At 37.3% G+C, this 27,951-nt stretch overlaps 1 protein-coding gene and 1 long non-coding RNA gene across 9 annotated transcripts; both read left to right on the top strand.

Moving 5' to 3' along the window:
* Window positions 1-952: 952 nt before the first annotated feature.
* Window positions 953-1,502, top strand: LOC131307102 (uncharacterized). The gene is made up of 2 exons (XR_009194007.1): window positions 953-1,003; window positions 1,409-1,502. It is a non-coding gene; the product is annotated as an uncharacterized LOC131307102 (long non-coding RNA).
* A 7,747-nt stretch (window positions 1,503-9,249) lies between these two features.
* Window positions 9,250-15,815, top strand: LOC131307058 (cyclic pyranopterin monophosphate synthase, mitochondrial-like). 8 transcript variants are annotated; one of them, XM_058333496.1, is made up of 3 exons: window positions 9,250-9,387; window positions 9,626-9,744; window positions 12,083-12,854. In XM_058333496.1, exons 2-3 carry the CDS (start codon window positions 9,643-9,645, stop codon window positions 12,680-12,682), a joined length of 702 nt encoding a protein of 233 aa, XP_058189479.1. In that variant the 5' UTR covers window positions 9,250-9,387; window positions 9,626-9,642; the 3' UTR covers window positions 12,683-12,854. The 8 variants fall into 8 exon arrangements, with proteins under 8 accessions (XP_058189479.1, XP_058189486.1, XP_058189492.1 ...); XM_058333503.1 differs by having other exon boundaries at window positions 12,052-12,854; XM_058333509.1 differs by having other exon boundaries at window positions 9,327-9,387; window positions 9,594-9,744; window positions 12,052-12,854.
* Window positions 15,816-27,951: the final 12,136 nt, after the last annotated feature.

Here is a 27,951-nt window from a genome sequence, read left to right as displayed (position 1 = left end):
AACGAAAAAAAGTTCCCTCTCAAACCAAAAAGGTAAAAATAATTTTCGTTTTCTTTCCCTAGTCCCAAACAAACCCTCCGATTCAACTCCAATTGAGACCAATTCTATCTCCATCCCCAAAAAGTTCACTATTTCTAGGGCTACACAAAAAAAATTGGTGAACCGTGAAATTGGTTCGGACCGAACCAATCTGTTCTTTTTGGATTTTGTCCGTGGATTAATGGTCCGAACATGGATTCGAATTGAAAATTAAAAAACCATGAGATACGAATTTGGATTAGATTTTCATTTGAAAACCATGGATGATCTGTACTGGACCGTGAGATATTTAAGAAATAAAAAATAATAATAATATATATAGGTAACACATAGTAAATAATTATAATTTTACACCTATTTCTATATTATTATACATCTATATAATAAAGCAAAGCTGTGTTTGAATTCAAAAGACAACCAACGCTCTAGATTTATTCTCATATCTACATAAATCTCTACTCTTCATTCTACTATGGCATTTTTGTAAATACTTAATCCATCCGAGGGTTATCATAAATGGCATTTTTGTTTGGCATTTTTGTAAATACTTAATCCATCCGAGGGTATCATAAATGGCATTTTTGTAAGAAGCCCTGGCTGCACCATTATTCGTTCATCGTTCCTCACTCACCCTCGGTCTTCTCTCTCTCTCTCTCTCTCCGATCGACCCACCGCACCATGGCTCCCTCCCTCCCCTCTCTCTCCCTCCGACCCACCGCACCATCGCAAGCCGTCGGAACTCCTCTCTGTCGAGCCTGATTGGATACCGCTAGCACCACCGACCGGCGCGACAAGTCACCACTGGAACCATTACTAGCAACCATTACCGGGTAAGAAATTTCTGAAATCGAAAAGAGTTTTCAAAGTTTTGATTGCAGTTCTCAAATACCTCTATGGTTCTATTCTGATTACAAATTGTGAGAAGAGTTGGCTAAATTTGGGTTCGCCTCTGTAATATTATCAGGTAACTACTCTCTCTAAGGTGCGCATTCACTAAAGTCCTTTTGGTTTATACGTACTTTCTCTGAATTTTTAAAGCATTCCAACTGTTCGATGAAAGTTTCCCTCAGTGAAGTTATTTTTTATATCAATCCCTTAGTGAAGTATGATATTCGTATGTGTATTAAGCGCACATGTGAATAGAAACTACAGTCTTGCAGAATTGTTATCTAGAATTTGGTTTGTTTGGTAGGAACTACATGAGTATGAATATGATGCAAAGAATGATGGGTTTGGACAGGAAATTTTCATGTTTATGTTTATTATAGTTTCTCTTAGCCGCCCACTAAAATGTTTCATTTTTGTCATAGCAATGCCCTATATAATGGATGCCATATAAGGCCATGAATTAATTAGCATTCTGCATTAGGATGGTTGTTTTGTTGATCATGGCTTTGGTGGAATGGAATAAACAGATTTGGCTATCTAGCTTTGGAGGATTTGCTAGAGAAACACCTCCTAATGTAAGTATGACGACTCTGTTTGAAGTCATAGTTAGTTGAATTCAAAATTTCATATTGTTTTGTGCCCATGTCTTGCTGAGGATTTTGGAATCGTATAAGTGATTAGATTGTATGTTAAGACTGAATTGTTTTCTTACATGGCCTTCAGCATTTTGTAGTTTGACTACTACACGAAAACTAAAACATCAATTGGCCCTGTTTTAAGATGGGAGAAGGTTATTGGGTTTCACAGGATATGATTTCTTTCCATTAAATTGCAATATGAAGATAGAGAGTTGGCAACATTTAGATAGTATGAAGATAGGGAATTGGCTTTGTCTTTATGAGTTTGAATAATATGCTATGTCATTTAAATAACTAGCGCATGCCCGGCTTGAAGAATGCGGCATTATAACTGGCTTTAAGCATCTTTAGCAAGGTGTGGACCACTGCCCGTGCCTAAAGATTCCAAACCAGTGGATATACTTGGGCTATTGTTTTTTTTGCAAACCTGTGGATATACCTGCCATTTGATTTTTTTATGGTCAAATGGCAGGTATTCTTTATTATTTCGATGCATATAATGACTGTTTTCTTGGTGATTTATGGAGTACTCTTAATGTTCTTGCAGATTTTAGTAGCACAAGAAAAGTTGACTTATCCTAATGAGTAGTCAACATTAAACTCATTTGAAGTATATCATGCTTGAAACATTTTGGAGGTGTAAGCTAAAGTATATGAAATGCATCCATAGCTATTGATTGAGGGACAAGAATACAAATAATGTCTAATGCAGGGTGACATGATTAAATTGACCAGAATCTTCTCGACATAAGTCTAGATTTAAATTATGCTGGATTTGATTTTTCTCTAGTCACCCAGACTGTGAGGAACATGTCACCCAATATTAGCAAGATCTGTAGAGACCCATATTTTATTTCCATAATTCTTTATGTTTTATGAAGGCATGAGTTGTGATATAAAATGGAGAATGAGTTCGGATGTCGAATGTGCTAGAATTTAGAAGTTCGGGATGCAAGTGTAATATGCATGGGTGTATAAGTGAAGGTGTGTGTAGGGGATAATTTTCCCCCACCTATATTTCTTTTCTTTTCCGGGCCAGACACACACGTTTCTCTCTCTCTACTCTCCCGGCCGACTCTCTCTCTTTCTCACCTCTCCTCCAAACTTCTCTCTTCGATTTCATCGCCTTAGAATGAGATTTCGGAAAAATCCCAAGTACTAAAGTTGTTCTACGCGACGAGATCTTCCTATCGATCGAAGAAGAATCATGATCGGAGCACTTTGAGGTTTCCTCCATGTTCAGGCTTGCTTCTAACCTTCGAGGTAGAGATCTCCTGCCTTCTTTATATGTGTTAAGTGTTGGTTTGATGTGCAAGGATTAAGTTTGATCATCTATTTTGAGTCTTGAATAAATCTAGTGAATGCTGAAAATTTCGAGGGTTCTGGTAATCTGTCATTTTGGGGCTCTTCTGCTAGGAATCAATTTTTGGTGTCTTCATAACTGTTAAAGTGCGTTTCAATACGAAGATTTCGGTACCAAGATCATGCAAAACCGATAATCACACAATTAGTTAAGGATTTTTGAATACTGGCTGTTTGCTGGATGTGCGAATCTGTGCGTGGCTGTCTTCTTTTAACTTTCTGGGCATGATGAACATTTTGGGTGGCTTTGGGTCTTTTACAGGAGCTGCATATTTAAGTTAAGAAGAGATTGGCATTGGAATCAAGTAATTTGGTAAAGTATACGATTTTTGGTAAATTTCTAAAGCAGGGTTGGTTGACAGGTGCGAAAATGGTTGCGAATCGGTTTTACTTTTGATTGTTGGGTTAACCTCCTCTCGTTTCTGAACCTGGAATTTTTATTGACTGTAGGGCTTGTAGTGGTGCAACTTTTGGCATTGGTTTCAATATTTTTGGGTTTAAGATGAAAGAGTTATGATTTTTCAATCAATTTTACTTGTTCCCGCGTAGAATCTGACAGCACCAGCGGACTTTGATAAAATGGCCATAACTCCTAGCTCGGGACTGGAAACAACACACCGTTTGTTTTGTTAGAAACTAGACACATAGAGCTTTCCAACGATACATTCCATGCTTCATGGGTAGGTCCGAGCGATAATAGTTTTGCATCCAAAGTTGACCCAAATTCTGCCTTTGCACCAGTTTCACTATTATGTTGAGCTATAATCGCAAGGCCCTAGTAAGGTTACCCGAACTTTGTTTTTGATGTATGACCTTCGGATCGAAGAAAAAGAAGTCTACTTTTCAGTGTTTTAAATGTCGTTCTTAAATTTATGTTATTTGATCGGATATGGTAAGAACTTTAGATGTGAATGATTAATTTCACCTATTGGATATGTGGGAATATGATGAGTTGATCTAGATTAATTATTGGGATATGAGAATTAGTGGGCATAAGGGTTAAATACTTATAAACGATTGCAATAGAAAATGGATTAGATGGATGATACGACCGATGATAAATTAAGTTGTAGAATGTTTGACGCGATGTGTAAATTATTTGATGTCTTTCTTTGAGTTTGAGTATTTGGGCTTGCGGGATACTTGCAGTGAGTTAAACAGGATTTGGTGAATCACTTGGCATGAGTGCTTGGTTACTGAGCATTGATGGGTACTACATAGATGAGGATCTTTATAAGTATTTGCAAATTAGACTATTAATGGAGATGTCACCAAAGGTGGTCCATTAGGTGGTAAAATGAGATTTGAAAAGAAGGGTTGATTTACTATGTGAAGGATGTGGGTTTTTATGCTTTCTTTATTGAAATGATGAAGATGAGATTATTTACGTGTAACTAAATCTAAGTATTGGTGTGAGAGATATGCTTTGCTATGAGTGGGGATTTGAGAAATGGTGGATAAAGAGATTGCTTGCTCAATGAGAATATGTGACACTAATTGAACAATAATGAAAGGATTTCAGTGGACGCACGGGGGTCCGAAAAGCCCGGAATTTGATGAAAGGATTTCAGTGGACGCACGGGGGTCCCAAAAGCCCGGAATTGAAGGAAAGGATTTCAGTGGACGCACGGGGGTCCGAAAAGCCCGGAATTTGATGAAAGGATTTCAGTGGACGCACGGGGGTCCCAAAAGCCCGGAATTTGATGAAAGGATTTCAGTGGACGCACGGGGGTCCCAAAAGCCCGGAATTGAAGGAAAGGATTTCAGTGGACGCACGGGGGTCCTAAAAGCCCGGAATTGAATGGAAGGATTTCAGTGGACGCACGTGGGTCCCTAATGCCCGGAAGTGCACAAGAAAGCCACGGATCCTCCGAAAGGTGTGATGCCAGAACGAATATGGGACGCACGGGGTCCTTAATGCCCGGAAATGAAATTGAAACATGTGACATAGTGAAAACGGAGAATCTTGTTATTATTTAGCATCATACTAAGATTGAAATGTCAGTTTGAGTTGGTAACTTATATCGTCTAAGATGTCGATACTAGCTTATTTTCCTTCTCATCGACTTCCCAAGTCATTGGAGCTCGTTGTCCTAATATCGGTTGAGTAAAAGATGTGCGTGTGTGGGTGGGAACGTCAATATTGGATAAATGGAGTTAAACATTTTCCAGCGTGAGTATGGTATTTTGAGTTTCACTTTTTGACAAAACAAATATGCTTTTGAAAAATGTTTTTCCTTGGGATCGGTCTTCATTTCTGCATATAATTTAGGTATGGATATCTCTACGAGCTAGTGTAGCTCACCCTATCCTTTCAGGTACTCGCCATGACACTTAGCTTGGATTGCATGGAGTGCACATTGAGACGTCCCTTGAGAGCTTCATTGGAATCATTAAGGATGTGTTTTATCATCTAGTCTAATTCATGTTGTGTACTTTACTCACAATTGAAGGTTGTATCTTTTGGTTAGAACATATGTAAAGCTAGGTATAAACTCCTCTCTTTGATTATTGTGAAGCCCTTTTAATGGAATGCGTTTGGGAGACTTTATGTAAAAAAAAAAAAATTTAGAGAGAAGAAGAAGAAGAGACTTTGATTCTTTGTTTGGATTGGCTTGACATTTAATGGTAAATATAGTTGAGAAAAAGACTTGTGTTAGTAGAAAATATATTATTATTTTAGTTGAAAATCGAGGGCGTGACAAGATCCCCTTTATTGATCAGAGCTGTTAACAAAGAAAATGAGAGCATTTTTCTTCACAATAATAGAGAGTAAACAAACGAGCCACAACTAGCATGCAAGTGAAGTAAGCAAAGAGACTACAACTGGATTTGACCCTCAACCCTATACTCAAATCAAACGTATCATCAGTTTTTTCCCTTAAATTTGTTTTCTTTTGACAGCTCCCTTTGTACACAAGCCTTACTGTTGCATTGGGCCGTGGACTGTCCACATTATACAAAGCAATGAATGCACCACTAATTTAACAAAAACTTTCCCAGTAACTGGACGTCCAACGATGCAGTGTGCTGTTACCAGTAATAATGCAACAAAAGGAAGCGGTCCCTCCAACACTTAGATTTAACTGCCATCCAAGAGCTACTCAAGCTCCACAGTCGGTGAAGGATGAGCTAAACAAGCTGCGAATGTCGGTATAACTAAACCTTTTTAGCTACAGCTAAATTTTGGCCATAGCCTCTCTCTCTCTCTCTCACACACACACACACACACAAAAAACCGCACGTACATCATGGAACACTTGAAATTTTTTGTGAAGAGAACTGAAAGAAATAGCATTTGGAGCATTGGAGCAATATCACTTAAAAGCAACAATTAGACACTGCTCATTGCAACAAATTTAGTTTTAGCCAGACATTTTGTAGGAGGAGCCCACACCCATTGCATCTATTCGGAACCCTATGAGCTATATGAATGTTGAGTTGGAAAATTTTTCTTCTTTTCGCGATATAGGATTTTCTTTCAGAAAGCTCAACATAACAATAATAGTTAACAATATAATCAACCCATAGTATTCATAGAGAAACCATTAGGAAATCATGTTGGGGTGGTCAAAGCACTTGAAACCGCGCTAGGAACGATACATCCCTTCTGCACGGGACTGGTGTTCTTTCCCTATGATACAACTTTCAAGGCTGCGTCCGTGCAGCAAAGCAAATCTCACAAACCTATAATTGCCTAACACTCAAAATCCTTGTAGCCTTGTAACATTTACAACTGTGTCTGTTTCATGCTTTAAGTTTGAGTCACGGTTCGATTCCAATCCGAATCTTGAGTCACGGTTCGATCCCAATTTTGTGCACATATTACATCTTTCAAGTACTTCATCAACCAAGTACTACATGATTCTACACTCAAAAAATGTAAAAGATGATTATAATAAGCACTTAGCAAGTATTCCAAATTCTAAAACACATTACATCATAACTGGCTTTCAGCATCTTTAGCAAGGTGTGGACCACTGCCCGTGCCTAAAGATTCCAAACTAGTGGATATACTTGGGCTATTGTTTTTTTTGCAAACCCGTGGATATACCTGCCATTTGATTTTTTTATGGTCAAATGGCAGGTGTTCTTTATTATTGCGATGCATGTAGTGACTGTTTTCTTGGTGATTTATGGAGTACTCTTAATGTTCTTGCAGATTTTAGTAGCACAAGAAAAGTTGACTTATCCTAATGAGTAGTCAACATTAAACTCATTTGAAGTATATCATGCCTGAAACATTTTGGAGATGTAAGCTAAAGTATATGAAATGCATCCATAGCTATTGATTGAGGGACAAGAATACAAATAATGTCTAATGTAGGGTGACATGATTAAATTGACCAGAATCTTCTCGACATGAGTCTAGATTTAAATTATGCTGGATTTGGTTTTTCTCTAGTCACCCAGACTGTTGAGGAACATGTCACTCAATATTAGCAAGATCTGTAGAGACCCGTATTTTATTTCCATAATTCTTTATGTTTTATGAAGGCATGAGTTATGATATAAAATGGAGAATGAGTTCGGATGTCGAATGTGCTAGAATTTAGAAGTTCGGGATGCAAGTGTAATAAGGCCACATTGAGACAATTGACGGTAAAAAAAAAAAATGGGAGCAACAAGCTCTGATCTCAAACTTTTCTCACTTTTTAAGATGGAACAAATGTGACTTTGATTGGTTTGAGGGTCCATAGTTAGTTGTTCAGGAACTGATGTATTGTTTGGAGGTGAAACCATATTTGGTATTTGGTAGTATATTCGTTCCTATGTATTACACTCTCTTCATGCCTTTTGTTGTCCCTTTTAGGTATCAACGTGCTCTTGAACATAATGTGTACATTGGTTGGAATGGTAATGATTCTAATGAAAATTACTTCTCAACAGGATAGATTTTGGTCGGGGAGAGGAAGAACACTTAGCAATCTTCAATTTAAAATTCCTATAAGCACGGGGATTTTGTTGCCTAAATCCCACTACAATATAGTGGAACTAAAATGTTTACTTGAACTAAACTCAACTTTATAAATTGGTCATTGCACCCTATTATTGTTGCAACTTGCAATTCCTTTTATTTTCATAAAGTTTAATGGGTTTCTGTTCAATTTCTCGGAGCTAATGTAGTAACAACAATAGTGGCTGGGATTTTCATTAGTTTTTTGTGCGTTCACGTCCATTTATTTGCTTAGTGTTTTGCTAGGATAAAGGGGTGCAAATGCTTAAAGACTATATTTCTAAATATTATGGGAGCTCATACGTGTTCATTATTCCTGCTCCAACAACTAGGAGTCTTGACCATGGTGCCTCTGTGGTGACTTTCGGTTTAAAAGTTGATTGGTCAGAAGAGTATTGACACCTTTCCAAAAGTAACAAACGATTACAAAGATTGTAGGAGTGATAAGTTGTCCTTTTTCTTCATTGTCATTCCTAGATTGTACATAAACCAGTCCATATTCTGTGATGAATTTAATAATTCTTAATCTTATTTATGTAGGAATGTCGAGGACCGGCAAATGAACAATGGGGTCGTCATGATAAGAGCTTTGTTAATAGATTGGAAATTTCGGAAGGAATTTTTATTTGTTAGGTTAAGTTTTACAAATATATATTCGGTTTTATTACGTGTGTTGGGTGATTTAAGGATTTGGGATATTTTTTACCTGCTTGAATATTTTTTGCACCTTGATTTGACCTGCACATATATATCGTATTTTATCTTGTTCCTACCTATTTTTTTCAACATGTCCTCCCTTTGCTCATTGTTCGACCTATAGCTTTAGTTGTCTTCAAAATGTGTTGCGTCGTGCCTTCAGGCACGGGCATTCACTTGTACTATCATACAATAGCTTATATATGCATGAGTATATACGTATGTTTATTTATTTTCATTAAATTTGGTTGTTCTCTCTCCGACTCCCAAGCTGCCAAGCTCGCAACTCTTATTGAGTCTCCGTTATTGGATAGTGGATGCGTATGTATTTACTGTAGTTTATGCTCTAGTATATGATGTAATGTGTTTTAGAATTTGGAATACTTGCTAAGTGCTTATTATAATCATCTTTTACATTTTTTGAGTGTAGAATCATGTAGTACTTGGTTGATGAAGTACTTGAAAGATGTAATATGTGCACAAAATTGGGATCGAACTGTGACTCAAGATTCGGATTGGAACCGAAACGCGAGACTTTTGGTCTGGACACGGATTTCATTTTCAAAAAATCGTGACTCGCGGATTAGGATTGGATTCATAGGAATTCAATCCAATCTAGACCATGCGGAGTCCTAACTATTTCTGTTTTATGAATAGACTAATGTATCTAATTTGTTGGAAATCTCATAAAAGGAGTAGGAGTTTAGAAACGGGAAAAAAAAAAAGAAAGGAAAAAGAGCCGCAAATGAATATTGTTTACAACTAATCGGATTTTGGAGGTCAACTGAGCAAGACCATTTCAATAAGGTTGGCAACTGCCTTGAGCTTCAAATCTCCATTCCAACCTGTACTTTCGAACTTCCCTTTGCTAGCACTCTCTCTCTCTCTCTCTCTCTCTCTGTGTGTTGAACTCTCTAACGAGCCTTACGTGTTTGTAGATATGCCTCTTCGAAAATTGGTTTTCATATGAACTTATTATACCCTTTGCCGAATTGTTTCTCATATCAACTTAGGTGGGTCTGACTTGTTTTTTTTTCCAACCCAGTCTGAGCTCTGCCAGTTATGTTTCTTCGTCAAGTGGCCCTGGCATTGCCTCTGTCAAGGAGGTTCTTAAGCAGTAAAAGCAGCCATGAATTTACTAGTGCAATCGCGGAGCTCAATAAGGTATCCTACATACATTGTTTTTCCTCATCTTGGCACAAAAATTATTCGAATGGGTAATGGGTTTTGCAAGTAAGAGCTGAATAAGAGTTAAGACACAATGGTGTTGTAAGTACATCACTAGAGGATTTGGTTCACGGGGATGTAGTTGATGCTTCATTTGTTGTTTGCACTGTTAGATATGTCCACTGATTGAGTAGCAAGAGCAGTGCTATAGATACAACATCTTTTTTGTATGTAATAATTTTAGTATGTGTTATTTCTTATTTACTTGTTATGATTAGAGATACGTTGTTGTAGTTGGAGGGAAATCCAGTGCTCTGCATTGTATTCAGTGGCTAGCCACGGGCTAATTCTATTTCTCATCAGTTGCAATTGAGGCTTGCATTTAGAAAGGAGTACGCATGAATCAATTATTAGCAGAATGTCCACCTGTCGGACTGTTTTTCCACCATCTCTCCTAAAACCAATTGGTGTTAGGAAGGATTCCAATTGAGTCTTTTATGGCATTCGACTTCGCACCTGCAAGTCTATTTGTAGAGCAGCCGCAGGGAGTGGCATTGTGTAACCAAATCTGGGGACACTATGGGCCCAACAATCCCTCCCTCACGATGACGCTCCCGCAACTCGAACTCATGACTTTCTGGCTTTAATACCACTTGTCGGACATCTTTTCCACCATCTCTCCTAAAACCAATTGGGGTTAGGAACAGTTTCAAGTAAGTCTTTTATGACATTCGACTTCATACCTGCAAGTCTGTTTTTAGAGCGGTCGCAGGGGCCAGGGAATGGCATTGTGTAACCAAATCATGAGGGCACTCTGGGCCCATCACCACCCATTCTCCTTTTTCCTTTTAAGACCTATTTAAATGGTTTATGCATGCATTCGAATGGAGACACTGATGGAGCTTCTCCTCATCCTCTTTCTCTATACAGTTTTTAGTTTCACGTTTTCCTACTTGTTGATCTTATAATGCTTCATGTCACAAGGATCTCATGGGTTTTTTAACATGTTGGTTGTGGTTTATAAGCATACAACCCTCCTCATTTCTACGAGCTTGGGATTGACTGTGTGATAGATAAGACTTAAAGCATGAAACAGACACAGTTGTAAATGTTACAAGGCTACAATGATTTAGAGTGTTGGCAATTATAGGTTTGTGAGATTTGCTTTGTTGCACGAACGCAGCCTTGAAAGTTGTATCATAGGGAAAGAACACCAGTCCGGTGCAGAAGGGATGTATCGTTCCTAGCGCTGTTTCAAGTGCTTTGACCACCCCAACATGATTTCCTAATGGTTTCTCTATGAATACTATGGGTTGATTATATTGTTAACTATTATTGTTATGTTGAGCTTTTTGAAAGAAAATCCTATATCGCGAAAAGAAGAAAAAATTTCCAACTCAACATTCATATAGCTCATAGGGTTCCGAATAGATGCAATGGGTGTGGGCTTCTCCTACAAAATGTCTGGCTAAAACTAAATTTGTTGCAATGAGCAGTGTCTAATTGTTCCTTTTAAGTGATATTGCTCCAATGCTCCAAATGCTATTTCTTCAGTTCTCTTCACAAAAAATTTCAAGTGTTCCATGATGTACGTGCGGTTTTGTGTGTGTGTGTGTGTGTGTGTGTGTGTGTGTGTGTGAGAGAGAGAGAGAGGCTATGGCCAAAATTTAGCTGTAGCTAAAAAGGTTTAGTTATACCGACATTCGCAGCTTGTTTAGCTCATCCTTCACCGATTGTGGAGCTTGAGTAGCTCTTGGATGGCAGTTAAATCTAAGTGTTGGAGGGTCCGCTTCCTTTTGTTGCATTATTACTGGTAACAGCACACTGCATCGTTGGACGTCCAGTTACTGGGAAAGTTTTTGTTAAATTAGTGGTGCATTCATTGCTTTGTATAATGTGGACAGTCCACGGCCCAATGCAACAGTAAGGCTTGTGTACAAAGGGAGCTGTCAAAAGAAAACAAATTTAAGGGAAAAAACTGATGATACGTTTGATTTGAGTATAGGGTTGAGGGTCAAATCCAGTTGTAGTCTCTTTGCTTACTTCACTTGCATGCTAGTTGTGGCTCGTTTGTTTACTCTCTATTATTGTGAAGAAAAATGCTCTCATTTTCTTTGTTAACAACTCTGATCAATAAAGGGGATCTTGCTAATATTGGTGACATGTTCCTCACAGTCTGGGTGACTAGAGAAAAACCAAATCCAGCATAATTTAAATCTAGACTCATGTCGAGAAGATTCTGGTCAATTTAATCATGTCACCCTGCATTAGACATTATTTGTATTCTTGTCCCTCAATCAATAGCTATGGATGCATTCAACCTCCTTGGATGCAGGAGATGGAATCTGTATTTGGTGAACCTCCTTCAACTACTCTCGCCAGCTCTAGCAGCGACCAGTTTAATTTTCAAGATTCTCAATCTGTATCTCCAAAAGTAGCGGATAATGAATTTAGCTTGACCCACATCGGCGACGCTGGTGAAGTCCAAATGGTGGATATCTCTTCAAAAGAAATTAGCAAGAGAGTAGCCATTGCCAGTTGTAAAGTTATACTGGGCCAAAAAGTGTTTGATTTGATCTCAGCCAACCAGATGGCAAAGGGGGATGTTCTGAGTGTGGCAAAAATTGCAGGAATAAGTGGAGCAAAGCACACAAGCAACCTCATCCCACTATGCCACTACATCAACTTGACTCACGTTCGTGTTGATCTGAAATTGAATTCAATGGATTATAGTCTTGATATAGAAGGGGAAGCTGCTTCAACCGGGAAAACTGGTGTGGAAATGGAAGCAATGACAGCGGTGACTGTTGCGGGTCTGACAGTATATGATATGTGCAAGGCTGCTTCAAAGGATATTCAGATTACAGATGTAAGGCTTGTACGCAAAACTGGAGGGAAAAGTGGGGATTGGTCCAGAGAGATGATTATGGAATAGAGTGGGGTCGAAATCCCAACTTGAATGGCAGAAAGGTTGGTGCCTTAGTTAGTTTGCATTTTGTGCTATACTTAAGCTAGAACTTCCAAATTATGAGAGTTGGGAGGATAACTGCTTTATTTTAGATGTTCATGCTGAAATGAAATGAAGTGTTAGCTTGCAGTTCTTTTTAGCTTTGGGTCGTATTATGGAGTAAATCAAACTTACTCTTCAGAGAGCAACCAATAATTCTTCCAAATCCTATTCGGGCCCAGTTACTAGATAATGTATCATAGCCTCATAGGTAACGTCAAGGTTTACGAGCCATATGTCCCTATAAAGAACCTTAATCTCGTCAATGGATCCCTAGCATTAGTATTTGAAGTGGTAAAGCCATGGATAATCTGCGAGGACAAGTTCATGTCTATCTGTAAGATTAATAAAAACCCAGAAATCGAAGTGTGTTCACCATATCTAAACTACCCCATCTAGTGTGAGAGTATGTTGATGGAATTGGAAATACGTAGATGGTTTCTTTATCGAAACTGCTGTCAATGTTCTTACAGCAACATATTTAGAGTAGTTTTGCACTATAACTTGTTGGATCTGTACGCTTGTTTATCTCTCTTCTCAAGCCCAAGGGGTTGAAAAAACAAGAAGTTGGGTTGATGTAACCGGAGGTTGGTTATTTGGTAGTCATACAGACTGTTAGTTATGTTAGTGGCCTGTTATGTTTGCAGACTAGCTTAGACGGCAGACCTGTTACTTTAGGTTGGTTGCTTGGTCATTTGTGGCTTAGTGCTGCCTGTTTTAGGCTTTTAACTAATCTAATTTTGTGGAGTTCTTTTGACCTCAATGAATCTTATATATAGCATGTGATTTAGCCTGCTGATGAACAGCCCAAGCATCAGAATTGTCATTTTCTAGTCATGAAATGAGACTAGATGGTCTGACAGTAGTCACTGTTCACATATATCGCTTAGATATATGGACAGGATATGTGTGAATGTCTTCTCTCTCTCTCTCTCTCTAGTTAGCACTTAGCAGTATCTATTTGAATAGTGTTGTGGCTGACTACTACATGGTTGTGCTGCATTTGTGAACTCGAGCAATGTTGTACAAATAAGTGGATGGTGGGATTAGTCTCAATGATTATTTGAGGTAAACTGGTCCGGATACTTGAGCTACCAAAAAATGATTTACAAATAAACTTTGCTCGCTAACTTAAGTGATAAATCGGATCAAAAAAAAAAAAAACTTAAGTGATAAATTGATGCGACAGTTGAGTTCTTGTAGTTTCATTCCACTGGTCAACTTCGAGCGTCCGGCTGTGGTGCTCCCAAGCGGTTTGGGAGCACCATACTCCCATTTTGTCTGAACCGTTGGATCAAATACTTTTAATCCCAGCCAGAGAAGTCCTTCTCTCCCTCTTTCTCCCAGTTACCTTCTATCACCAGTTTTATGTACGTGAATTTTTTTTGAAATCCCTAATTATTTTGCCCTCTCTCTCCCCTCCGCTCCTGACGCCCCTCTCGCGCATCCACCTCCGCGGGAGTCCGCGGCTCCCTAATGCAGACGACGAAATCGGAGTCGGTTGCCTCCTGCCTCTCTCTCCAGTCGACGGAAACCTCTGCACCTCCACAGCCCACTGAGCAAACGACGAAAGCCCTCTCTCTCTCTCTTGCGATCTCCCCCAACTCTGCGAGGTATCTCTCTCTCTCTCTCTCTCTCTCTCTCTCTCTCTCTCTCTCACACACACACACACACACACACAGAGACACCCCTATACGTATACATGCACGTACCCAGCCCTATACACATCACAGAGAGCCCTAGCATTTTGTGGTTTGTGGCTATAGGAGTCAAGAAATCCATTCGGTTACAGCACAGGAGTGGCCACTAGTTTGGAAAACTAGAATTTGGGGCCAGTCGCCAACCATAAGGAATTTAGGGCTTGTGAGTCTGTATTCAACTGTGCTGGTCCTGATGTGGAATTGATTGACATGGTCGCATTAACACAGGCTTCCATTTGGCTCATTCCTGTAACGAATTAAGTTACGGTGTACATGATTGAAGGGCATTTTTGGTTGCTCATTCCCTTCGGGTCTGTGTGATCCTAACAAACAAAACAAATAAGCCAATAAATAAATAAATAAAACAAGAACGGAACTGAACATTCATTCTCCTCCAAAATTTATGATTAATAGGTTGCAAGCACTAAAAGTACTAACTAGTAAGTACATTAGACACAAAGGTTATGACTCTGAGTGCTGAAAACACAGAAAAAACAGTTCGGATAGGCCGTTCAAAAAGAAAAAAACCAGTTCGGATAGAGCCCCATAGCATCTGCTTAGAGAGGTAACTTAAATATCGGTATATCAAAATCAGTCCCTTATAATTTGTAAATTACCGGACACTGGCCACTGTATGTTAACACTTAAATGGTACCTGAACTCCTAAACTGTACAAACAGATGACACAGAACACATAGAATTTTCGTTTCGCACTTTGAATGCTCATTTTGTTTCCTTCTACCGGTCAATGTTCAGATACAGAGGTTTGCAAACGAACACAACCCCGACTGATCATTTATTTAGTCTGCAAATTAATGCCATTCTCTGCATTTGGTGTGTGTAGATCTGCCAACTAACTAGATTCATACTAAAAGTATAAAAAAGAAGACCGTAATGCTGTTCCAAAGCATCCTTGTAATGGATGGATATATTTCTTGTATGTCTTTTTGAGACTTTGAGTATCTTTAATGGCCACAAGTTACAATTCGTTTGGACCACTCATTATTTCTAATATTTGGTTATTTTGTTAAATGTAGTTGAGATTCACTTCTGAAGAGGGTAGGAACAACTTGATTTTGGACTTGATCCTTTGTGGGGAGAACGTAATCAGGAATGAAGTCATCCGAAAGGCTCAAGAAAAATACCGCAACACTAGAAGGATAATTTGATACCACGGCGCCTTTGTGGCTTTTGTTGTAAACTTGATTTCAATCATGTTGTAAACTTGATGAATGTGAGGTGCCTTTGTGGCTTTTGTTGTAAACTTGATATGGCAAATACTGCCTTCAATTTAGATCATTCTATTGTTTGCTGCTATTGTAATGGTAACAGCTCGTTGTAATGGTGATCTATTTTGGACAGTTTTCTGTTGCTGCTGCTATTTCTTCTGCTGCAGGTGTTGGGTAATCTGTTGGATGGCTGTTTTGCTATTGAACTGCTGTTGCTGTCCAGGTGTTGTGCTGCTTGCTGCTTTGCTCCTACGGCTGCCTTCTGTTCTATTATGACTGCTGTTTGCTATTGAACTGTTGTTGGCTGCTATGGTTTGGTTTAAGCTATGTATTCGGTTATGTCTGCTACCCATGTCACTTTTGTACCAGATTGTTTGGTGTGCCATGAATAGATTGTTATGCTCTCAATAACCGTAATTACAAAAAATCTGGGCATGCTTCTCATTTTCATAGCATTACTTACCATTTATACAGGGTGTGCTTACTAAAATCTGGGAATTCTTATCATTTCAATAACAGTACTTAAAAAAATTTGGGCGCTCTTCTCATTTCCATTGCATTACTTACCATTTATACAAGCTGTGCTTACTAAAATCTGGGAATTCTTACCATTTCAATAACAGTACTTACAAAAATCTGGGAATTCAGACGAGTTGTCTTTGTAGAAGAAAAGAGAACTTGGCAGGTAACAATAACGAGTTCTACTAAAGTTTTGAAAGTTTCAATAGAGTGCTTTAGTTCACTTATTTTCTTTTGAGAAACTTCTGTAAATTTCTTTGTTCTTCTTGTACATTGGTCATGGGCTTTTAAAAGACCCTTCTCAAGTTTAATTGACCAGGATTTGAGTTTCTTGCTCAAAGTTTTCCTCTTCATTTTATTTGCTTAATCTTTTCTAGTACGCTCTTGCCTGAAGTTAAAGTTTTTCCTAGTCACATTAATCAGTAATGGAGGCCGAACTAGATGCCATCTCTAAAAAAGTAATTTTGGTTTTCAGGTGGGCTATGTGTTGTCACCCGTACTAAGTATAGCTACTGCATCCTTACATGCTGCTATTGCTCCCAAGTCCCACCATATTTTTCCTTCCCGCTTTATCACTCTTTCATAGCATTACTTACCATTTATACAGGGTGTACTTACTAAAATCTGAGAATTCTTACAATATCAATAACAGTACTTACAAAAATCTGGGCGTACTTCTCATTTTCATAGCATTACTTACCATTTATACAGAGTATCCTAACTAAAATATGGAGATTCTTACCATCTCAATAACTTACATAAATCTGGGCATTCTTCTCATTGCCAAAGCAATACTTACCATATAAATAGGGTATGCTTGCTAAAATCTGGGCATTGTTACCATTTCAATAATCGTACTCACTGTCTTACCATGACTACAGATAAGTTCTAACTAGATAGTAAGAGGCTTACCAAATTAGTAAATAGACAAATAAATAATAGTCTATCAACTAACTAGATAGTAAGAGACCAAATTAGGGTTGACACTGGATTCACAACTATTGATTGTGTAATCAGTGTGCATAAAGGATGAATGATATATCGACGAGTCTCGCCCGGTAAATGATTGTTGGTGAATAACGCTCACATCTGATTCATATGTGTCTTCATCCTCATTCATGTCTCCTAGATTATCTCCATGCACTAATTTGGGGCATTTGGTTCTTATGTGACCAGATTCTTTACAATTGCCACATTTTCTTGTTCTCTACAATGGTAAAAACTAACATACATATGTTAACCACAAATACTATATTACCAACGGTATGGCAAGCAAAATTGTTACCTATGGAGATTACCTACCATTTCCATGATCATAATTACCATAACAAAATGGTTTTTTACTAAATTCTAGATATACTTACCAGGAATATAGAGAACTTATTCTCCTGATATTTTCTAAATATGGTTTTCATCCGTAGTAAAAATACAATAAAAAGAGGTATAAAAAGCCATAGTAAATGGTAAGTATAACCATAAAAAACGTAAAAATAGCTTCATTAGATTATTGTGAAACTCTTATTCGAGATTTTTCAACTTATGATCATTTGGTAAGTTGGTATGAGGTAATCATCACAACTAATTTCAGTTTATTCTTCAAGAAAACTTACTTGGTGAGCTTCTTCAACTTGTTATGGAGGTTCTTCTTAAATCTTCATTTTTTTGGACAAGAGAAGAGATGAATGTGAGCTTTTTGGACAAGAGGAAAGATGAATGGGAGCTAGAGGAGTTAGAGTGGATAAGTTTGCAGGGTTTAAGGTAGGTGTGGAGAAACCTAGTACCATTAATGTCATAATTGGTGGTAGGTAAACAGGGCAATTGACAAACCGTGAATAAGTTTGTGTGGTAAAACTGGTCTAAGTATATAGTCGTTGTTCCCTTATTTCATGGTAAGTATTGTCAATCACATGGTAAGTTTTATCAATGAATATTAGTCCGTCGTAAAAATTCAGTTTTTGTGGTATCTCTAGCCATATTCTTTGGTAAGTAATCTTTATTCTATAGTAAGTATAACATTAATGACGGGTAGGTATACATTAATGTATATCACCATTAATGTCTTATTACCCATTAATGTCTTATTACCTACCACATTAAATTTTATTTGGATATATTGTATTACTTTTATGATAAATTAAATAAAAGCAGTCATATTAATAAAATTACTTTTATAAAAGGATCAAATAAATGAGATATTTCAATTTACTAGTTCACTAGTGGTTATTCTTACATTAGCAAAGTGATCAATGTTAATCTCAAGGACTATTACTCCTTCATTTGTTAAGTGATCAATGTTAACCATCAAATAACCATTTTTCAAATTTGCTAATTGTGTAACTTGAAGGATTGAAATAGATAAATCTGTGGTTAAGCAGTTAAACAAATTAGTCAACCTACTTTAGACAATTATATTAATTTTCACTAATCACTATCATTCAACATCATTGTTAACTACCACATCTGCCAATTGGCTGAACATATAATCAGATAAATCAATTACAAATGAATCAATTCTCGTTGATTGATTGCTGCCAAATATATTAGTATCAACACTATTAGTTGTTAGATTTGTGAAATATATCATATTGATCACTATAAACTATATTAATGAATTTGAATGGCCTAATTTCATTAAATACTAGAGAATTCTACAAAATTATTCAATCACTATTAAACAAAAATATATTTATCGTACAATGTTGTTGTAACAATCAACTTGTGGCGTCATTTTATAATATATATTAACTATATTTGTAAGCTATCAAAATATTAATAAATATCTTGTTTTTTCCATAATATTTAAAACTAAGTTATTTAACTCAGATACCTTCTAATATCTATAATAAAGGATTATTTAAAAATTAATCAATTAAATACATTTATAATGTCAGTTGAAAATTATGGAAAATATTTTTCAAATTTTTATATTTTCATAACCAATTAAAATAAATTTTTTTATATTTTTTAGATAATTCTTCTAATATTTAAATTCCTAAAATCTGCAAATTTTCCCGCCAAAAAATCAGATACCTTTTTTTTTTACTTAATGGCAACTTGTTACCTGACCAACCGGTTGTAGTAAGCGTTGCCTGTTTGTGTGGTAAGTGTTACCTTATACAATGGTAAGTGTTGCCTTAGTAAATGGTATAAATTGCCTGTTCTGTGGTAAGTAATTCTTCGTTTTTTTGGTCAAAACCACCTCATTTTCAACAAAACCACCCATGTTTTAGTTTTTGGTTTCAATCCAAGGGTTGAGGTTTATCTATTTTCAATCCAATGGTTGTAATTCAATGGGAGTATGATGCTCCCATACCACTTGGGAGCATCACAGAAGTTTTGCAACTTCGAACTCTATGGATCCATTATTGCACTTCACATCAGTTTGTACAAGGAGTTTGAGAAAAAAGAGAGGGTGTCGGAACAGGATAGTGATTTTCACACAAATTTTTTTTTATAACCATACTTCCTTTTTGTTCTCTTGTGTCGTAAATTTACAAAATTAACCTTTTTATTTGTTTACTCTTTCACATTTGGAATAACATCGTAAATTCACATCACTAGAAGACAAAAAAAAAAGTGCAGTTATAAAAAAAGAGGATGTGATCACTTAACGTAGGAAAATGTATATCGAAATGAAAGCCTCAAGACCCGATAAATACTCTTCTATGTTCATTTTTACATCCTTTCTAAGTAAAATAAAGTAGTGCTTTTAATAATAATAATAATAATAATAATAATAATGGTTTTAGAATCCTCTCAGTTGAAGCACTAGTGGCCCCTTTTGGCAGTGAATTTAGCTTTTAACCCAAGTCATCTTTTATGCCATAATCATCCCAACAACTCTTCTTTTATTCTTTTTCTTTCAGTATAATTCTAGATATGCACCTGATCCTTTACCACACTACAAGGCAGAATCATTACTCCCCATGGCATTTTAGAGGCTGCTAGATGATAATCCTATCATAGTATTTAGATCACGGTTTTGGGTGGGAAAAGTGAAAATGGAATGAAAAAGTTGAAGGATATACCCGTTGTGAGATGTATTTAGATCAAGGATTTCGGAATTCTTGATCCAAATACAGCCCAAGGTTGACATATTTATTTCGCTACATATGGTTTTTTTTTTTTTTTCGCAGCTTTCTTTTTTGTTCTTGTTTTTGGAGGAATTGTCACAGCTTTCTAGGATTCACTTTTCCAGTGATAGAAAATGGTGACACAAAACAAATATTCAAAGCATTACTCAAATATACAAAGATATACATATACATATATATATATAGAGGAATTTTCAAGTGAGGGATCCCTCATTTTAACAAAATGAGGGACTTTCATTTCCCGATCAAAATTTGAAAATCCGAACCGTTCAATGTATGCAGAACGTAATTTTAAGGGTCCTCGCGAGAAATCAGCAAACAAAATGACCGGGAAGGGCGTCATCCGAGCAGTTTTTTTTGAACCGTTTAATGAAAACTGCTCGGATGAAGCCCTTCCCGGTCATTTTTTTTGCTGATTTCTCACGGGGACTCTTAAAATCACGTTCTGATCACTTTGAGCGGCTCGGATCATCGAAATTCAATCGGGAAGGAGAGTCCCTCATTTTATTAAAATGAGGGATCCCTCACCGGAACCTAACTCATATATATATATATATATGAGGGACTCTCCTTCCCGATTGAATTTCGATGATCCGAGCCGCTCAAAGTGATCAGAACGTGATTTTAAGGGTCCCCGTGAGAAATCAGCAAAAAAAATGACCGGGAAGGGCTTCATCCGAGCAGTTTTCATTGAACGGTTCAAAAAAAACTGCTCGGGTGACGCCCTTCCCGGTCTTTTTTTTTGCTGATTTCTCGCAGGGACCCTTAAAATTACGTTCTGCACACATTGAACGGTTCGGATTTTCAAAATTTGATCGGGAAATGAAAGTCCCTCATTTTAACAAAATGAGGGATCCCTCACTTGAAAATTCCTCTATATATATATATATATATATATATATATATATATATATATATATATTTTTTTTTTTTATTTATGTATATGAACACGTGTGAACTTCCTTCTTCCACATGCTGCAAAGTATTGGCATATGCAAACCAGAGAGAAAGCCCATCTCTCCTTGCTGGCTGAATATTTTAATAATTTGCAATGAGAATTTTGGATGAAAATAAAGAGAAATAATAAAATTCCAATTCTTTCTTTGGCGCAATTATCTTACAAGATTTAGCTTGTAGGTAATGTGCACTGTTTGTAACCAAAACATTTGAAATTTTCTTCGCAAAAAGCTCGAAGCCATACACCATTTTTGCAAATAGAAATAATAAAAATAAAAAGTACCAGCTTATCTCCTTGCATTCTATGCCTATTATTATAAGAAAAGGAAAAAAAATAAACCCATAAAATGCGAGCACCGTGGCTTTTATCATACTTCGAGTTGGTGTTGTGCAGTGAGGTTCACTGCACCGTATTGCGCACTTCCGAGCCGTCGGATAGTGCATCCGACGGCTCGGATCTCATCTCGGCAACTAACTTTCGAGAGCCGTTCATTGCCGAGATGAGATCCGAGCCGTCGGATGCACGATCCGACGGCTCGGAGGTGCACAGCACGGTGCTACTCACACCATTGCACAGCACCATCCCCAATTGGCTTTTATCATGCAAATTCTTTGACAAAAGTACTCTCTAAATGTTGCTGAATATTCAGGGGGGGAGTTTTTAAACAGTCAGAAGTAAAGAAATATTATCAAAAAGCAAAAAATAATAATAATAAATTATGGACTGTTTAATATACTTCATTTCGACTGATTTGTAGTTCCCTGTTGTGGATTTGGGTTGACCGGTTGAGATCATGCTCGATCTTCCCTTTCCCTACATTTTTGGGTTGACCACCACCAATTTGTGGTAGATTCCATCGATTTTGGTAGAAGAAGGCGGCGTTCAAGTTCAACAGCGACATAGGGACAGCGGCATGAGCGGCGGCTGTGACGGAACCAGTGTTTCTGCCTAGAGTGGATCTACCTACACAAAACCCAGTCTTGAGTGGACTTGATGATTTTTTACTATTGTTGCTGGTTTTTTTGCGGCTTTTGTTTATTTTTTTGTTGTTTTTCTTTGTTGGTTCAGTTGTATTTCTGTTGGGCATTTGTTCTTATTTCAATATATGATAGTACGTTTACTTTTCTCGAAAAAAAAAAAAAGATTTATATCTTTAGTTTCGTTCCAGTGTCATCATTTGGCCACCAATGACGCCTTCAACCTCTCAACTGCTCCGTCTGCTTTTCTGACTTCATTAATCCACTGATACTTCTCCTATTCACTTTAACCGTCCTATGTTTTTTTGCAATAAAAATATGTAAAAACAATTAAAACACTGTAATAAAGGGTAAGATTATCTTGGCATTAAAACCGCCCAAAATTAGATAATTAATTTATTTGATTTGCCTCCTTTTATGATAGTCGTTGCAGGGTCCAATTGGCTTTACATTTTTCAGAGATCAAAATTAATGTTTGACTTTTCATCTCAAGACTTTTCTGTTACCCTTCGAGAAGTGTCTCTCTAATTTTTCTATAATGTTTAATTGGTAATCTTAATGTACTAACATGCAAACTACAACCTATTAATTTTCTGTTCTTATAAGAAAATGACAGATGTATATTTTGGGGGTCAAGACTCCAGAGTAAATTACCCATATATAGAATACAAACAGGCACAATTAAGTAATCATTGAAGTCTTTGACAAATAATAACCCCTAAAATACGTACTCCGTATTTAAATTTTTTCTAATTTTATCAAAACCTAAAAAAGTTAATATCCGTACATATATCTTGATGAATCAAATTAAAATAAATCATTTGCATGCCTACACCGACAATAACATTGATATGAGACATTTTTGGTACGATAGGTTTGATCTAATATATTTCTTTACCGATTGACTTTTAAATTCTAATATTTTAGAAGAGGCATGGAATGTGGCATTACTTTTTATTTAATTGTAATTTTGTTTTAAAATGGAGATAACGACATGTAAACTACTTGTGCTTAGTATATAGCACTATAAATTATTTGACGATCACTTAAATCCAGCTATCAAGCCATTCAAAATTGCCATAAAAACACATCTAAGAAAATTCTTAGAAAGGAGAGTGCCATAAAACTTTGAATCCATCAAAAAATCACCCTTTTTTCCTTTTGCTCATTAATTTTAATGCATTTTGAGGACAACGAAATGAGTATTCATGTAACGACTCGGAATTTTAATGAATAAAAATTTTGTTATTTCTTTTTTTTACTCAATATTACTTTTAATATTTCTTTTTAATTTCTATAATCTTTCGTAATTAGATTTAAGTCCCTTAAATTTCATTTCTTGATTAAAAGTTCCACATGGCAAGTAGAATTAGTTTTCAACCGATTAGTTGGAGGAACCGGACTTCCAATTCACCTAGTTACATTTCCCTAACCCTAGATGAACCTTTTTGACCATCTTTGAGCCTTATGAACCCCTCCTAACCCTAATTGGACCATTAGGCCATTAGAGTAATCATTTCACCATGACTAGTCATTCAATGTCATGCCTACCATCATTACTTCTTTAACCATTGGTTAATAAATGCTAGGAGAATTTTTATCCCTTGGATAATGGACATGTGACTTGCCAATGTATATATATCTTTAACTAGACAGGTCATGGCCATCATTTAGCTTCCAAAAGAAGCAACCTTAGTCATGTCATGTATGCAAACCTAGAGTTATAGCCTTAAGCCTAATTATTCTAGGGTTACTTTCTTAGATGTGTGTGTGTGTGTATATATATGAATATATGTTTGTACATAGTACTAGAGAGAGAGAGAGAGAGAGAGAGAGAGAGAGAGAGAGAGAGAGAGAATGGCCGAGAGAGAGAAAGAGAGGCCGAGAGGGAGAGGGAGAGGTGGAGTGTGTGCATGTGTTTTGTTCACTTACACAAGCTACCTAGTAGCCTTAAGCCTATTTGCTTTATGACAACCCATCCTAGGCTTCTTTAAACACAACCTAGCCTTTATCATTTTGTTCTTTCTTACAAGTTAGCCCATCCTAGGACAAGACAAGCCATAAAACCCTTCATGATAACCTAGGTTATGGCTTAAAGTGGAAAAGACAAGTGAGGGAAGGCTAGGATCTTGATTAAAGGCTTGAAATGACAAGTCAATAGAGCAAAATCCATGGGATAAAGAGAGGGGGAGGAGGCCGGCCATGGGGGGAGGAGAGGTGTCGCACCCTCGATTTTTTTTACATAAATATAAAATGATTTCCATAAATAAAGCCTCGCCATAATCCGTACGATAACCAAAATAATGTAGCATTCTCAAAATATTACATCTTTGGCTCCGAGGGCCAAATTAACACAAGTGCTGAATATTCAAGAGTTAAGGGTTACAATATTCCATAGTCAAAAGATTTACAAATAAAGTTACAAATACATCTTCAAAAGAGATTTACAACGATGCCTAAGTAGCTCCTCAATCGTTAACTTTCAAAATAATTCCACCTCCAAGCATTTCAACCATGCATGCTATTGCCCTGTGTTAGTACCTGAAAATGATAATAGGCTTGAGCTACACTAGCCCAGTAGGAAATTCTACACTAACATTATGTGTAAGAGAGAGATGCAAGGATAATCACAAGGTAAGAACGGAATGGAGACCCAACAATGGGCAATGACCAAGGTTCAACAATCCAGCATACTCGATACGAAATCTGGTAAACACTTCAACCTTCAATCATCTCAACTTCCCATGTGTTCAATATCACTTCGCGTTATGTGTCATGAGCCAAAGCTCCTGCCAGGCTAATTATGGGACCCCGATACCCCCTGCCAAGCGCCCACATAGAAGGCTGGGCCTTGAATGTTCATTATGAGCATTAGCTCCTGCCGGGCTAATCATGGGACCCCGATATCCCCTGCCAGGCACCTACCCATCGATAGGTCCCGAATGTATTCGTTGTGTCAACAAGTGTTCGAGCGTATCACATTCTCATTACGTGTGATTCCAATTCAATTCAAAGTTCATGAATTAATCGATGTCAAAATTTATCGAACAATGGCAAGGGGTGCAAAGGACACATAACGAACTCAACAAATATGATTAACAATGTTATAGAGTGATTTGGTGATGCTTGGAACAAGTTAGAAATGATCGGGGGTCAAAACGATGAAGTTTGGAACAAAGCAGTGAAAACTGTCCATTAGCAACTGGTATCGATACGGCCAAAATGGCTGTATCGATGCAGAATGCAAACAGAATGAGAAGCTATGATTTTGAACTGCTATCGATACGGCAAAAAGCCCGTATCGATACAGATGCGTTTCGAGCAGATTAACAGCAGATTTTCTGGGTTTCAATGCCATCAACAACTATAACAACTACAAGCATGGATTCAAGGATAGAAGCACGTCTTTTACATATAATGAGGTAGAATCCCTACCTTAAAGTTGAAGCACGATTTCCAAGGAATTACAAGCCCTAGCTTTTTGAAAACCTTGATTCGAACGAAATATAACTCCTCCGAGCTCAAACTAACAAGTATACACGGGGAGATGAAGGATTGGAGGTTATTTTGGTAGGTTTTTGAATGAAGTTGTGAGAGTGAGCAAGAGAGAGAGAGAGAGAGCCGGTGAGAAGAGGGAGGGGAAAATGATCTCCTACTCCCTCACCCTCCTATATATACCCATATATATACAAAACACACCAACACCCCTTCCACAACCAATTCTATCATTTTCCCTAAATCACATAAACACTATTATTCCGTATTTCTTTCTCAATAAACATGCACTTATAATTTATTAACTTTAATAAATAAATATGGGTCTCTACAAGAGGGAGCCAAAGTTTGCTATAAATAGCACCCCCATTCACCATTCAACTCACACCTTCCAATCCTCCAACTTCTCTCTAGAAAATCCTTGTGTTCTTACTTTGTTCTTCCTTGTTCTTGAGTGTTCTTGAGTTCTTCTTGTGTTCTTCAAGAAACTCAACCTAAGCCCCTCTTTCGATCCATAAAGTTTAGTAGTTTTAGTCACGAAGAAGTTTGGAGAGAAACCTTTCTCTTTCGAAGCTACTGGAAGTTCACCGTAGGAAGTTACTCTGCCCGATCGTCAACTTACTTTCTATAGTCTTCACTACCGCTAAGAAGAAAGGTAGAGTCCCTTGTCCACTCACTCAACGTATAGCATAGAACCGTATGTTGGAAAGTATAACGTATAAATTTCTTATACCCTATCTTTAAGTATATAAGGTTATCTATCACCTATGAGGTTTGAAATGCATGATAGTTAACAACTTATGGAAGTATGAGCATGTTGGAATAATCGACTTTTACTCTAATAAACATATGTTGTTTTGAACTTCCCACAAAGAAAGAAAAAACGACTTTCGAAAAATACGACTTTATCGTTTGATAGAAGTATTCGTATTTTGATCTTTAGGACGGTTATGAGCATGTATGCATGAATTGCTTGTATTATTTGTCTTGTTGTAAAGCACAAGTGATTTTCACTCCAAAGGCGTCCGTACATGTGGCGTTATGCTTTAAGTGGTGATTTGAGCATGATTAGTAACATAGAGTTGGATGATCTTGCTAGTTTAGTTTCAAGATTACAATGAATGATTTATGTTTACTTCCGTGAAAAGTCCTACCGCGGAGTCTATGCATGAAAATGTGACACGGAAATCGAGAAAGTTAAAAACATGACACCTAGGGTGTGATTAATGAAAAAGTTTTTTTTGGAAAGGAGAAATGTTTTGGAAACCGCAATGTGGCCGGACATTTTAGCCCATTGTGTGGTGTGTGTGTTTGGGTGTGCCAATGGGAACCCGGCGCGGCGGAATCATTGTGAGGATACTCGGGAGACCGGCGCGGCGGAACCAAGGTTGGGTGAGTAGCTTGGTTATCCGCGGAGAGGAGTCAATGCAAATTTTGTGTGCCAATGGGAACCCGGCGCGGCGGAACCATTGTGAGGATACTCGAGAGACCAGCGCGGCGGAACCGAGGTTGGGTGTGTAAAATGACGATTTTGGAAATGTTGATATGGTTATGAAATGTGGAAAATGGTGACACGGTCTACGATGAGTCGCGTAGGAGAAACTCGGAAAATCATGGACACCAACGTTAGTTTAGATAATGAATATGGATGTGTCATTATTAACTGTTTTGTTGAATATGTATGAACTATGTGGAAATCATTGAATTTATGATCGTTTGTTCGTAAGTTAGGGGTTAGTGGGTATAGGTTACTCTATTGAGCTTTTGTAGCTCACAGTGTTACCTTTTGGTGACCTTGACATATTATATTGGTGGCGACACTGGTATAATGTGTCAGATCATATAGATGAACATGGTGAACTCTACACCTTGGAAGCCGAGGAGCTAGCCAGGATGAAGGAACAAGCGGAGCAGTAGATAGAACCCTAGTTCCCCTTTGTTTTGTTGAATGAAAGTACTTTTGTTAAGATTATGATGTAATAATGAGCCAGACACTATTTAGTTTTTCAATGAAATTGTCTATTTAACGTTCCCAAAATTTGGGGCGTTACAATTCAATCCCACTAGGATGGACACCTAAATAAGTCTTCTAGATAGGATGCCTATTTAATTTCTTCAATTTCAGGCCGAATTCCGCTAAGATTTTTAGGCTTTTTTCTTGTTAGTTAGGTGCAAAACTTACAAATGCGCTTTTTTTTTGAAATAAGAATAAAGGCAAATAAAAC

The sequence above is a fragment of the Rhododendron vialii genome, chromosome 1a (assembly GCF_030253575.1).
Source record: "Rhododendron vialii isolate Sample 1 chromosome 1a, ASM3025357v1".
Lineage (NCBI taxonomy): Eukaryota > Viridiplantae > Streptophyta > Magnoliopsida > Ericales > Ericaceae > Rhododendron > Rhododendron vialii.
Note: the sequence above shows the minus strand (reverse complement) of the source record. Positions and strands in the feature narration are given on the sequence as shown.